The sequence below is a fragment of the Diabrotica undecimpunctata genome, chromosome 10 (assembly GCF_040954645.1).
Source record: "Diabrotica undecimpunctata isolate CICGRU chromosome 10, icDiaUnde3, whole genome shotgun sequence".
In the NCBI taxonomy this organism is placed as follows: domain Eukaryota; kingdom Metazoa; phylum Arthropoda; class Insecta; order Coleoptera; family Chrysomelidae; genus Diabrotica; species Diabrotica undecimpunctata.
In genome coordinates, this window is record NC_092812.1 from 52082231 (window position 1) to 52096114 (window position 13884).

General features: G+C 34.6%; 1 protein-coding gene across 1 annotated transcript in view; it reads right to left on the reverse strand.

Moving 5' to 3' along the window:
* onecut (homeobox protein onecut) overlaps positions 1-10286 on the reverse strand; it is a 78768-nt gene extending 68482 nt beyond the window's left edge. The window contains exon 1 of the mRNA XM_072545905.1: positions 8666-10286. Coding sequence (XP_072402006.1) covers positions 8666-9926 — 1261 coding nt within the window. The 5' untranslated portion in view covers positions 9927-10286. The remainder of the gene's footprint in view (positions 1-8665) is intronic.
* Positions 10287-13884: the final 3598 nt, after the last annotated feature.

The following is a 13884-nucleotide window of genomic DNA, read 5'->3' on the forward strand; positions in this document are numbered from 1 at the left end:
TGTTTTCGGTTCCTTGCACCTGGTGCCAACTCATAGACCCCTATAGAAAAGTAAATTTTATTATTAGGACAAGACATACGTCATATAATAGAGAGCTGTATGGACTTCACTGTATTATGTCAACTACTATTGGATCTGAACATTAAAATTCTATATTAGCATCAGATTTTACAGGGCATTCAGCATTAAGTGAAATAAAATATCTATAACAAAATTTAAAATATAAGTCGAATAAAAAATAGGATAAAACAAAAACATATTACATATTTTCGACGAGGTTTATCGAACAGAAAGGTCCAGTCATTTTTGTATAGTCTAAAATAATATTTAAAAAATAACTTAATAACAAAAGAGGTAATATATAACAGATAAGCGATATAAGAGTACATTAAGGATGATAAAATCTATAATAACGACAATACATAAAAAGGCAGCTTGAATAAATGTGAATTATAGAACCATCTCATTTATCTCACATGCCATCAAAATAATACTACACATAAATTAATGAGAGACTAAAATTTTTTCTATAAAGAGAAATACCCCAAGAGAAAACTGGATTTACCAAAGGTAGAGGTACTGAAGAACATCTTCTAAACATAAGACAAATTATAGAAAAACCTAAGGAAGTCAATATTCCACATTTGTTTTATAGATTATCGCAAACCGTTTGACATGGTCAAATGGCAACACTTTCGCAGATACTAAAGAAAGTAGGCGTACCACAACAATTAAGTTCGCTTATAAGCTAGACGAACACACTATTGGAACAGTTAAAGTGTTTGACACATTTTGAAAGGAATTCCATCTAGAACAAATTGTCAGACCAGGATTTATACTGTATCCACAATTATTTATTATATATGGGGAGCATATTAGAAGAACGTTCAAATGATGGGTAAAAGCATCGCAGTAAATTGTCGAAAAATTAAACAACCTACGTTTAGCAGATGACACAGATCTTCTTGCAAATAGACACGAAGAGTTAATTGATCTCGTACGACTGGTTGAAAACGAAAGTCCAATATCCGGTTTGCAGTTAAACATATCAAAAACAAATATCATGATAGTAGGCTATTGATTAGGTAGTTTAGAAAGGAGCTACAACATTAAACGGGTTTTATTGTTTCATACGGTCAATGGATCCCCAAATATGAAAAAACCTCGGAGTGCTACCATTTCAAGGGATGCGTTTTTGAGAAAGGGGTGAATTTGTCCCTATGCACAAGGGTGCATTTGTGTAAATTCTATGCAGTTTTCGTACATATATATCCACAGAAAAGTTGCTTTTTTATCGAAATGTCACAGGGTCACTACAGGAAGAAATAAAACTATGAATCGACTACAGGACAAATAATTGAATGGCTCTCTGGCAAAGTCCATCTCCAACAATTAAAATACTTTGGACATGTTAGGAGATGAGACAGAGAATGGAAAGACTTATTATCGAAGAAAAAGTGGAAGGCCGAAGATTACAAGCAAGATCCTCAACAAGATGGATCGACCAAATTACATGAAAATGTAAAAGACCTATGTATTAGTTAAAAGAAATTACTAGAGACAGATATTTGGAGGGTCAAGACTGAAGAGAGAGGAGACTAATATTGTGAAGTTGATTTTATAAGTTTAAAAACATATCTAAAAATAATAGAATACGAAAACACGCAAAACAAGAACACATTGGAGAAGATAATGAGCATAGAAAGTTTAGCAAACTAAAAAAGTCCATTGTAGAAGGTCCATTTAACTTATTAGAGAGTAAAAACGCATTGTAGCAAAATACCTAAAACATAATTTAAATAAAAATACGATAAATATAAACACTTCAAAAATGGTATAGTTTATAGAAGAATAAAAAGCACAGATATCTTTGGATACGAACAATGTCACGATGACTAATACACTTTGTCCGGAGAGACTGAAGAGAGAGAGAAGGCATATAAAAATTATGAGATTGCAAAAGTCCAATCCACGGACACATTACATGATAAGGGAATACGAGGATTATTTAACTACAAAAGTCAATTTTAAGTTCAACAAATATTGTGAGGTTTAAAAAATATTTAAAATTGTTCCTAAAAATAATAGAATAAGAAAACAGGCAAAACAAGAACACATTGAATGCCTACAGAAAACTAATCTGAATCCCCAAAAAAAAGCAGATACTAGTGCGCGTAACGCTATCACCAGTGACGCATCAGAAACAGAGGGTCGGAGTGTCGCAGGCGATCTAAAAGTTTATTTCAAAAATAAGGTGTTGTGGAATCGGGAATGGAATGACTCTAGTTCGAAACTCAGAACCATCAAAAGTGACATTGTTTCTTGGAAGTCCACAGCCAGAAGTAGAAGATGTCAAACTATTATTACACGTCTACGACTTGGACAAAATAGGTAGCCTATCTCTTCTCAAATAGTGAATCTCCAAAATGCGAAATATGCAATACAGTAGACAGTATAAAGCACTTCTTGATAGACTGTCCTAAATATGTAAATCAAAGACAGTTTTACAATTTGTCAAATAACCTAAAAACACTCCTCAACAAAAGTTTAGTTCCGGAAAGTATTAGGTTACTTAAAATGTATAAATATGTTACACACAATTTAACTTAATTAATTGTTACAAATGTTCAATTGTTCACAAATTGTAATTAATTAATTGTTACAATGATTGATTGTTACAAATGTTAAATTTAGTATTATTACAAATGTTACAGAAATGTCGCTAATAACCTTTGGGAAATGTTTTTACGAATTACAACAAGTGGTAGATCAAGTCAGAGAGAAGATGATAAAATTGTGGGATTTTAACGCTCGAATAGACAAGCAATACTCGGAATTAAGCAAAAACATAACGAGAATGTTAAAAACGAAAATAGAGAACTGATGATAAACTTCTGCACAAATAACGAACTTAGAATGAACAACAAATTTTTTCACCACAAAGACCAATACAAATATACATTCAATAACATCCGTGAACAAAGGTCTATGATTATGTTATAACCGTATAAGATTAAGGAAGTATTAAGAAAATTAAAATATAGAAAATCAACAGAAGACGAGAGAATACGGAACGAACTCCTAAAGTACGGAGGACAGATCTGACCAAACAACTATTAAATCCAAAACATAATAGAACAAAACAGAATACTACAAGAATGCAGATCAAGCATCCTAATACCTCTGTTCAAAAAAGCAGACAAATTGGACCCGAAATTATACAAAGTAATTAATTTATTATTGAATGAGATCGTGGGAAACTTCGGTTTAGGGGAGAGAAACGATAGAGGTGATAGACTTATATGCTTCTGCCAGGAATATAACCTGCTGTTAAGTAATACACTCTTCAAGCTCCCCAAACGTCGACTTTACACATGGAAATCCCCCTCTGACTCACCTGACAACATCATAAGGAATCAGATAGATTATATAGCAGTACCAACAAGATATAAAACATGATAAAATCATCAAAAACGTACCCTGGTGCCGATGTTCCTACGGACCACAATCTGTTGGTATGCAGAATGATCATGAGAATAAAACGGCTCGAGAAAAGATCTTATTTAAACACAATTGATATTAAGAAACTCACTAACCCAGAAACCGAAATAAAAATACGAGAATAACTAGGTAAGAAAATAAACGACATTACCGAGAACACGTCGGACATAATAGAGAGATGGGATAAATCGAGGGAAGGATATTCTGCGAAAGACAGGTATTGACGACAAGGACATTCGAATTGTGGCAAACCTATACTGGGGTCAAACAGCAAGAGCAAAAATTGGCAACGAACTCACTGGAAGGGTGCAGATCAAAAGAGGTATCCGTCATGGGTGTATTTTATCCCCACTCCTATTGAATATTTATTCCGAGGAAATATTTAACAAATGTATGGAAAATGCAAATGAGAGCATAACGAACAATATAAGATATGCCGACGACACGGTGATCCTTGCCAGTACCATACACGAATTACAACAGGTGATGGAAAGAGTTTATTCAGTTAGTGAGTCTCAATTTCAAGAAAACAAAGTGGATGCTGATAAGCAAAAAGCAACAACCTGCTCGACAATTACGTATAAGTAACATACTAATTGACCATGTAGAATCTTATGTGTACCTTGGCACCAACGTAAATGCAAAATGAGAACAGTCCACAAAAATAAAGGCGAGAATAGAACGAGCTAGAGCAGCATTTAACAATATGCTGCTTATAAATGCTAGAGTTTTCCGATCTAACTATATGGTATGGAGGCCTGGACGCTGAAAGAGACGCTCACGAGAAAACTAGAAGCATTCGAAATGTGGGTGTACCGACGCATTCTTCGTATATCCTGGACCGAACATGTCACCAACATAGAGGTACTCCAAAGAATCGAAAAGGAGAAAGAAATCGTGAGCACAATCAAACAAAGAAAGCTTGAATATCTAGGCCACATATTGAGACACGATAAGTACCGTCTACTGCAATTGATTGTCCAGGGGAAAGTAGACAGTAAGCGAGGGCCAGGCAGGAGGAGACACTCGTGGCTCCAAAATCTGCGGAAGTGGTTCGGGCTCACGTCGGTCGAACTATTCAGAAGCGCCGCAAACAAGATCAGAATTGCCATGTTGATAGCCAACGTTTGCAACGGACAGGGCACAACAAAGCCGCAGGTTGCCTGAATGAAACAATTAGGAGAAATAAAAATGTCGGAAAAGAAATGAAACACAGAATTTACAAAAGAGTCGTCAGTCAAATAACATACGCGGAAGAAACACAACCTGACACAGGAAGGACAAAAAGAATGTTAAAAACAGCAGAGATGAAAACTATTGGAAAAATTGATGGTAGGACACTATGGGACAGAGCTAGAAGTACAGATATACGAATTAGGTACAAGGTGGAGAACAAAAGAGATTGGGTTATAAATAGAAGAGTAGAATAGAATGACTATATAAGACGAATAACGACAAACAGAGTAATAAAGATTACAAAAACGATTAAACGGCAACTTACTGGATACACTTTGAAAAAAAGAGAAAGTCATGTCTACATAAAAACAACAAGAAGATTCTTATCCATTATGTATCCTCTTTTTTTATTGACGTCTTTAATGACTTCATCCATGATCAGATTGAATAGCATAGGGTAAGTGAATATACCTGTCTTATTCTATTGCTTGCATCTATAGATTATTTAAAGTTGTCCATCTAATCTGACTTCTATCTTATTGTTTTGATAGATATTTTCAATCGTTTTTATAATACCCAGCGGGATCTCTTTATTTTACAAGAGATCTATTACATCTTTAAGTCTTACTCTGTCAACTAAACATAGGAATTTATTATATTTTAACGCTTTCTCTATATTCTGTTTTATGACGAATATTGCATCTGCACACGACCTTCCCGTATGGAAACTTTATTGCGGTTTATGAGCTGATTTACTCGTTCTAGCAAAATTTTAGTTGTAACTTTCACGGTAGTATTTAGCAAATTGATATTTCTGTAGTTTTCTGGTTGTTTCTTATCACACTTTTTAAATAATAAGTTTAGATCGCTTGTCCTCCATTATTCTGGTCTCTTAATTACTTCACTTCTGTTCTTTGAGCTCTTGTAAAGCGCCATATTTCTATTTGTAAACAATAAGAATCGTGCTCCTGTTCTTTTAAGAAGCGTTCCCACTTCCCAGTACTCGTTTTTAAAGTGCATGACATGTGTTTCAGTTCTTATTTTTGCATTGAATAATACAAATTGACCTTCTTCTTCTTCTTCTTCAAATAACATATCCACTTATAGCGTCAATCATTATTTAGATAATCTTCATTTTATTCACTGTTGCTTAAAATAGTGATCTGGAAGCTAACAACCTAACATTGACGTGTTTTTTTAGCCAGTAAAAGGTATTTTATTTGATAGGTAAAAGAGTATTTGCTTCGATACGGGCAAAGAATTATAGATTTCGGAGCAGATAAAAAAATGGAGAGAAGCAGTACTAAATTTCAACACAAAAAATTCCACAAAGAATCATGGGTTTTTCCAGATACGAAAACAAGAAATCAGATCGACCACGTCTTATTAGAAGCAAGATATGCGGCAGACATTTCCGATGTGAGAAGTAGTCACAGAGGGGCAAATAGCAATTCCGATCACCACCTTGTGCTAATTAAATATAAACAAAAAACTAACGCCAAGGAAACAGAGAAGGGTGAAAATAGATCAAATATGTTTCAGATATATTGGCCTCTAATGATGATATAAAGATATAAAATGAAAATATAAGACATAATTGAACAATGTAATAAAGTAAATGAAAATTAGGTCAGAAATACCGAAGATAAGTGGAGGGTTTTAAAAAAACAGTTATAACAGCTGCAAAAGAAGTAGTGGGAGAAACCAAAGAACCTATTCAAAAGATGGTATGACAAAGACCAAAAAATTTTAAAGAAGTAGACCATTGAAATATTTAGGATCAATAGTTACAGTAGGAAATAATAACGTGATGAGGTAACAGCGAAAATTTCACTGGAAACAAATGCTTCTACAGTAGTAGCGTGTGCATCAGAAACATGGACATTGACTAGTGAACAAGAGGAACAACTTCTTACATGGGAAAGAAAAATGTTAAGGAAAATATATGGACCTGTACAGGGGAATGGGGTATGGTGTATAAGAATGAACCACGAAATAAATAGAATATTTAATGAGTTGGTTGAGACACGCAGAAAGGATGGATGATAAGAGAAATACAAAAAGAGTACTTAGAGAAGAATTAAACGGAAAGAGACCGAGGGGTAGGCCCAGAAAGAGATGGATTAATGGTATTAACCAGGATGTAAAAGAACTAGGAATACAAGAATGGGAAAAACAAGCAAAGGAAAAAAAAACATGGTCAACTATAGTCAAGAAAGCAAAATATACATGAAACTGAAATGATCTCAGAAGACAAACTAGAAAGTAACGATTTTAGATATAAAACGCTGGACTTTTTGAGGAGTTATGTATGTGGCTGGCCTCCACACCATGTACAATTTTAGAGCCTAGAAACCCCAACCAGCGACCATGGCCCTCCATGGGCTGTCTGTGGTCACAGATGATGATGATGATGAAGTAGTTGCAATAATCCATAAGTTTTAAATAAAGTAAATAGAAGCTAAGGGAGAGAACTTAGCTGAAAATGAAATAAGTTATTAAAATATGATTTCATTTTTTCGATGAGAATATACAAAATAATCCTCCTATAACATTCCTGTTTTATACGAGGGCTAATCTTATACAGTATTATCATTATCTATACCTGACACATCCGTTCACTATTTATTATAAACAAAACTTAATCAATATAATTTATTTTCACTTATCAAAAGTTTTGATATGTGTTGATTCACCAGTAATCTTCTTTTTGTAACCCTATATGTCTGCAGTGAATATCTATGACTATGTTTGAAACAGTAAATATGATTGCAAGGATTTATCCAATTATATATTTAAATTGAGGTATATTAAATGATTGTTGATTTAAAAAACCTATTTAATTTAAATTTGAAATTGATAATAATAAATAAAAATAGAAAATAAAATCAAAATTAAAAACCCGTTTAACTTACAATACAACTTAACAAACAATAAAAATGTATCATTTTAGTTCTTGCATACAAATCTCCAGAAATAAAAATTCGCTTACTATTGTTGTAAACACTATACAGTTGTAAACTTTTGCAGCATAAATTTTTATGATGTCATTATGTAGTTAAATTGACACTAAATATAAAATGGATTGAATCAATTAAAAAAATAATAGAGTTACTGGCGATAAAAACCCTTGTTCTTTAAGCAATAAAAACGAAATCTGCTTTATCTAGTTCATGTGATGAGCTAAAAAAATACTGAGTTTGGTTTTTAGAGCTAAAAATTAACAGAAAAATAAAAAGAAAACGCAGAATAGGACAAATTAGAAGATAGGTAACAGTTTTAAGAGAGTTTTGAAACGCTTTTTAAATGAATCTAGCGAAGATACGAATAAACAATGATGTTACACGATGTTTTAGTAGTTAAACACTAAAAAGACTATCAATCCACAGAAAAAACAAACTCGAGATACAGGTGAATAAGGAACCATAATGCGTACATCTAGATAATGTTACATTATCTCCAAATATATAAAAAAGAACTAAATCCTTCTTTAACTAGTATTATCTATCTATATATATATATATATATATATATATATATATATATATATATATATATATATATATATATATATATATATATATATATATATATATATATATATATATATATATATATATATTCAGGACGCTGTATTTTTTAAGAAATTACCAAAGGAGCGTTGAAGTATTAAAAAGTAAATATAAAACTATAAATAGTTTTACCAATATGAAAATTGGTATCTAACAATTATATTATCACAAAAACAAATTTTCTTTGGTTCTTAGAACAATAAAATGACTCTGATCAACATTTTTATTTTCTCAAAAATCTACTAGGATGTAGGACGTGACCCTGATCAAGATTTTCATTTTCCCATAAATCTAATAGGACATGTGCTTATACTCTAGTAGAGTTAACAGCACGGTGGTGATAATTTTTGGGATGTTTACATATCGGACGGAATATTCTTACCTTGAATAAGTTAAAAAAAAAGTATCTTACTAACCTGCAAGCCTTAATGCAGACATTCTTTGAAATTCTGGTTCTTGCAGCCATTTCCACATCCTTCTGAATGTTTCTCTACCAGATTTCAGCTTGGACCAAGGTTTTGGATTTCTCAGCAAGTCAGAAAGTGTCCCCTGTGACCGACACAACACCCTCTGGGCAAAAATTGCTTGTGGAATGCTATATCGTTTCAGTTCTGCACTAATCCTCTGAGCTAGTTCTTTGGTGTTGATTTCCTCAACGTCTGCCGCTATAGCTGGAACACTTAGGGATCCAGGACTGGTGTTTTTAGATGAGAGCATCGTTTGTTGTTGCTGCGACACAGGGCCTGCCTGTAAAGTTACCACTGGTGGTGATGGAGAACAGTCTCTAGGTTGAGGTGTGATTTGCACTAATGTAGGAGGATGATTTTGTAAACTGAGTCCATTTAAATTAGCTGAACTAAAACTAGTGACTAGAGTACCATCAGGCGAACTGAGCGACGCGGAAGGCGGACTGAGTTGAGGACTATGTAATCGAGCTACAATGTCTCTTTGAGTACCATAAGGAGAATCATAACTCGGAGGAGACATGCTTTTCTGTGGAGAAGATAAACCGTTTTGGCTATACGAACTTTGCGGACTTATTGGGCTAGGTTGCTGCTGCATTCCCATTCCAGGCGATGAGTAGTTGTGCGGTGGAGTCATTCCCATATTGGTCATCGTATAATTTGTGTTAGTATTTACCCCTAAGCCCAAATTGATACCACTGATACTATTGTTTTGCATGACAGTAAATGAACCAGTTACATTACTAGCATGTCCGTATGCAAACTTGTCTGACATCGTTGATATGGGCGGTAAAGGTTGAAGTGGTGTCAAAGTTGCATAAGAAGAACTGGGACTATATCCTGGAGGCGACATTCTGCCGTTGACAGAGGTTAACGTCTGGTAAGTTGGCTCAGGATTCAAGGTGCGGTAATCATTGTTGTCTATCATATTAGCCACTGTTACGGTGCCAGGACTAAGTTTTCCAGGACTAAGTAATTCTGAGTCCCTGGATTCTTCTTGAGGTTGCACAATAACGGAAAGAGGGCCATCAGCCTCTTCTTGTTTGACGATACGTCGTCTTTCGACCAACGCGCGTGACACGAGCCTCATTCGAACGACCTGCGTCTCCATGCCACCGGCAGTGGCAATTACCGCATGCGCCCCACTATCTGGAGAATCGACCGTTTGTTCAGCTAATGCTTGTTGTTCAATCATGTTTTCAATATTTTCCATCAAAAAGACGACGTCTCCGCCGTAGTGGAGGTGTCACCATCATTAACCATGCCGGTCGTATTTTTGGCTGTTTTATTATTGTATGAGGTAGCAGGTAGTCAAAATAAGTATGTAGACAAATAATATGACAAACAATTGACACTGGCACTTCACAAAAGAATAAATAGAAGATGTTGCTATCACTAACACTGTCGTCGTCGATTCCACCGTCGTTGCCGTCTTTTTTTACACCGACACCGACGCCGTGAAACCGTGGACGGGGGCAGAGTCACCGAAAACAACAACGACGTACTGAACGACTCGGCGTCCTCGCCGCACTGTTTACATTTACGCGGTGAATGCGAATCCCATAGTGGGATGTAAAAGAACTGACGACGGTAACACGAAATCATCCCCGTGGTTGTATACCACCATTATGATTGTCACTAGGTGTCAGTAGGCTAGGCGATTCGCATGCTCCCTTCGATCTTCGATAAGTCACGCCGTGGACCGCGCGTTCCCTCTTGCGACTTTTTGTCGGCACGAATTTCGATTTTGTATTCTGAAAATTGCAACTGAATGCCCGGTCGATACCGAAAGGAATGGGGGAACGGACGACACCAGGTGGTTATGCGCGCGATTTCCTTCTTCCTCGTGCTGCGCTTATGCCCTACTGCGTTGCGCTCCGTCCTAACTACCCGATAGCACTACCACCACTATTCTATTACTACTATAAACAGCGAAGATAGGATATTTTCATTATACCGCGGCTACAGGGACACGGCTCGCCAAAATATTTTATTTTTAAATTAGATTTACTTTAATTTTTGTTTTAAACAATTGTAAAAAATTAAAAAACGAATTTATATACAAGGTACGTGAGATATAAATCTCACTGCAATGAGGATAAAAAATATTCGTTAAAAATACATAAAATTGACACAAATTTAACAATGTAATATAAATCTAATTAAAGAGTTATTTTTTTTTATTTATTTACGCTGTAACCACCAGGGTTATTAGCGACCTAAATATATAATACAGGTAAAGTTAGAAAAAATTACAATAATAATTGATACAGTCCTGAGTCTTTAAGATAACTTATTGTGTTTTTAATGTTCATCTTTTTTCCTAGGGCTTCCTTTATATTATTTGGTATAGTGTGCTTCTTTCTTGCTGCTTCATATGTTTTGCACTGAGTTAGTATATAGAGTTATTTTTAATAATAAACTTTACAATAAACGTAAAAAAATTAAATATTAATGGAATACAGATCATTTTAATTTTAATTAAAACCAGAATTGAAAGAAGTTCTTATAGAACTTTTATTTACAAAAAAAATTATAAATTTTATTGTTTTGTCTGTACAGAACCGTAACGAAAACAGTAACCAACCCTTAATATTAAAATGTATTGAATTGAACAATAATTTTTTTATTCTAAAATCCAAGAAAAAAGTCAAAGTAAATTATTATATACTGACGGACAAAATTTATGTCACATTTAAATTGTGATGTCTTGTTGATATTTTTGGTTGAAAACTTCTGTTTGCAGCTGTTGTAACCCATTAATACTATATTTTGTAAACTGATTTTAATAATCAATATTGAATTAATAAAAATAGTTTGGTTTTTGAGCTTTATTTAGGAGAAGTAAGAAGTTAACAGTTAGAATAAAGTGCGACTTATTATATTTCCCCCTGTTACTTTAATGGCAGCTTTTAGGCGACGAGACATACTTTCAATTTAATTACCGATCACATTCTGGTCGATGTTATCCCATTCTTGCAATAACAAATCTCGTAGCTCCTGGGTAGTTTTTGGAGTGGGTGTATGCCTTCGGATACCCAACTCATCCCAGTCATGTTCGATAGGATTTATTTCTGGAATGAGTGCTGGCCAATCAAGCCGCCTAATTCTCACTTCATCAAAATATTCTCTGAAAACTCTGGCAGTATGGGGTCTAGCATTATCTTGCATGAAAATGCCATGTTCGCCCATAATAGTCATGAAAGACATAACATGACCTTCTAAAACTTCTGTAATGTATCTGTGAGTCGCAAGGGAGCCATTTTGTATGAAGACTAACTCTGTGCGTGCTTGTAAATTCCTGCCCAGGCCATAACTGACCCACCGCCAAATGTGAGTCGCTTATCAATACAAGCCGCAGCATATCTTTCTCCGGCTCTTCTCCATACTCGACGCCGTCGTCTGATTCATTGAGACAAAAACGCGACTTATCTGAAAACAGTATATTGTTCCATCATCATCCAGCCTCAAAAGTATACCCTTTCTATCTTGCACCACTCTCATCCAGTTTTTATTTTGCCTTCTTAAATCGTCAGCCCATCGTGTAGGTGGGCGACAGACGCTTCTCTTGTCTTCCGTTGACCTCCATTCCAAAATAACCTCTTTGTCCATCGCCCATCCTTCATTCTATCTATGTGTCCCGTCCATCTCCATTTTAGTCTGTTATCCTTTCGATGACGTGGATTCTTATCGTAACCTCTTCGTTGTTTATGTTGTCTCGCAGAGTTATTCCTATCATGGATCGCTCCATTCTTGTCTGTGTGACTCTTAGTTTGGTAGCCGAGGCTTTTGTTAAAGTAAGTGTTGAGTTAGTAAGAAAACCGCAGAGGCTTTTCTATTCCGCAAACTTGCGGACACCACAAACCGATCGTCTCTTTGGGCGGAGATTCAATTTCGGTCGGATGCTGCTGGCCTTCTGGTTATTAGACCAGTCTCATCATAGTGCTGGTACACATTTTGAACTGTACATAGACACCTTCCAACAATTCTTGTAGTTTTACGTTTTCGCGACAATTTTGTATCAATGCTACAATAATTCTTGCCACAGTAACAGGATCTAAAGGCATTATAATTTATTAGATATACACCATCAACAATACACTGCACCACCGAGAGGTTTTACATAAAAAAAATAACACTTAAACTTGAAAAATTGGCAATTAATTGTAAAGGTTCCACGAGAGTCAGTGAATATAGATATTTCATAAAAAGTCATAAACGTCGTAAATACGATGACAGTACGTGACTGAACTGACAGATAACAACAACAAATGATCCATCATTTTCAGAAAGCAATACAACAGCGCCTACTAAGAAACCGATACAACCGTAAACAAATTACTACCTCAAAACACAACATTTAAATGTGACCTAAATTTTTTGCCCGCTAGTGTATGTATATGATAGGAAAAATAAAAAGAAACATTTACTTTTCATGATATGTTACCAGATTATCCTAAAATGAATTTAGGAAAATAAGTTCTGGTAGAACCAAGGAAATCGTAAGTTAATGGTCACTTTTTTAATGAAACTGTAAACAGTAAGTATTGTACTGTGCCTGACTGGAATTCTCTAATTGTGGATGAATGAAATTGTTTTAATATTTAATCCAGATTATGGATTATTTAGAAGAAGTAAATGATAAATGATGCTGAGATTGTAATATGTCATTACGTTTATTCGTGTAATTATCTTCTATTAAAATATAACACATTTCAAGAAGGGATCTCTTGTGGAAATTATTATCAGTGACGGGATTTAATTAATGATAAAAGGAAAAACCCAGTTCTTGGCTCTACACCATAGTTAAAAACTTACAATGAAGTTAACAACTTCTAATGTATAATAGTACATATTTATTATAAAATTTAAAATACTTAAAGGGATTGAAAAAATTTAAAATGTTTTCGGTCTTATCGGACTATCATCAGTGAAAACATCTTAATAGTAATGTGGCTAGTTTCAATTTTTTCATCTTTATCTTTAAGTTCTTATTTTCTAAGCGTTTTACAATTTCACTGTGAATGTTATCGGGACCAAGTGCTTTTACAATCCATCCCCAAACCTCCATGAACTCTTTTTATCCTGCTCTTTCTCTACCAATATGTTCACTCAAATCACCGCTTGTTAATATGCCATACTGTCTATGTCTATATTATTTCTATTTCCAG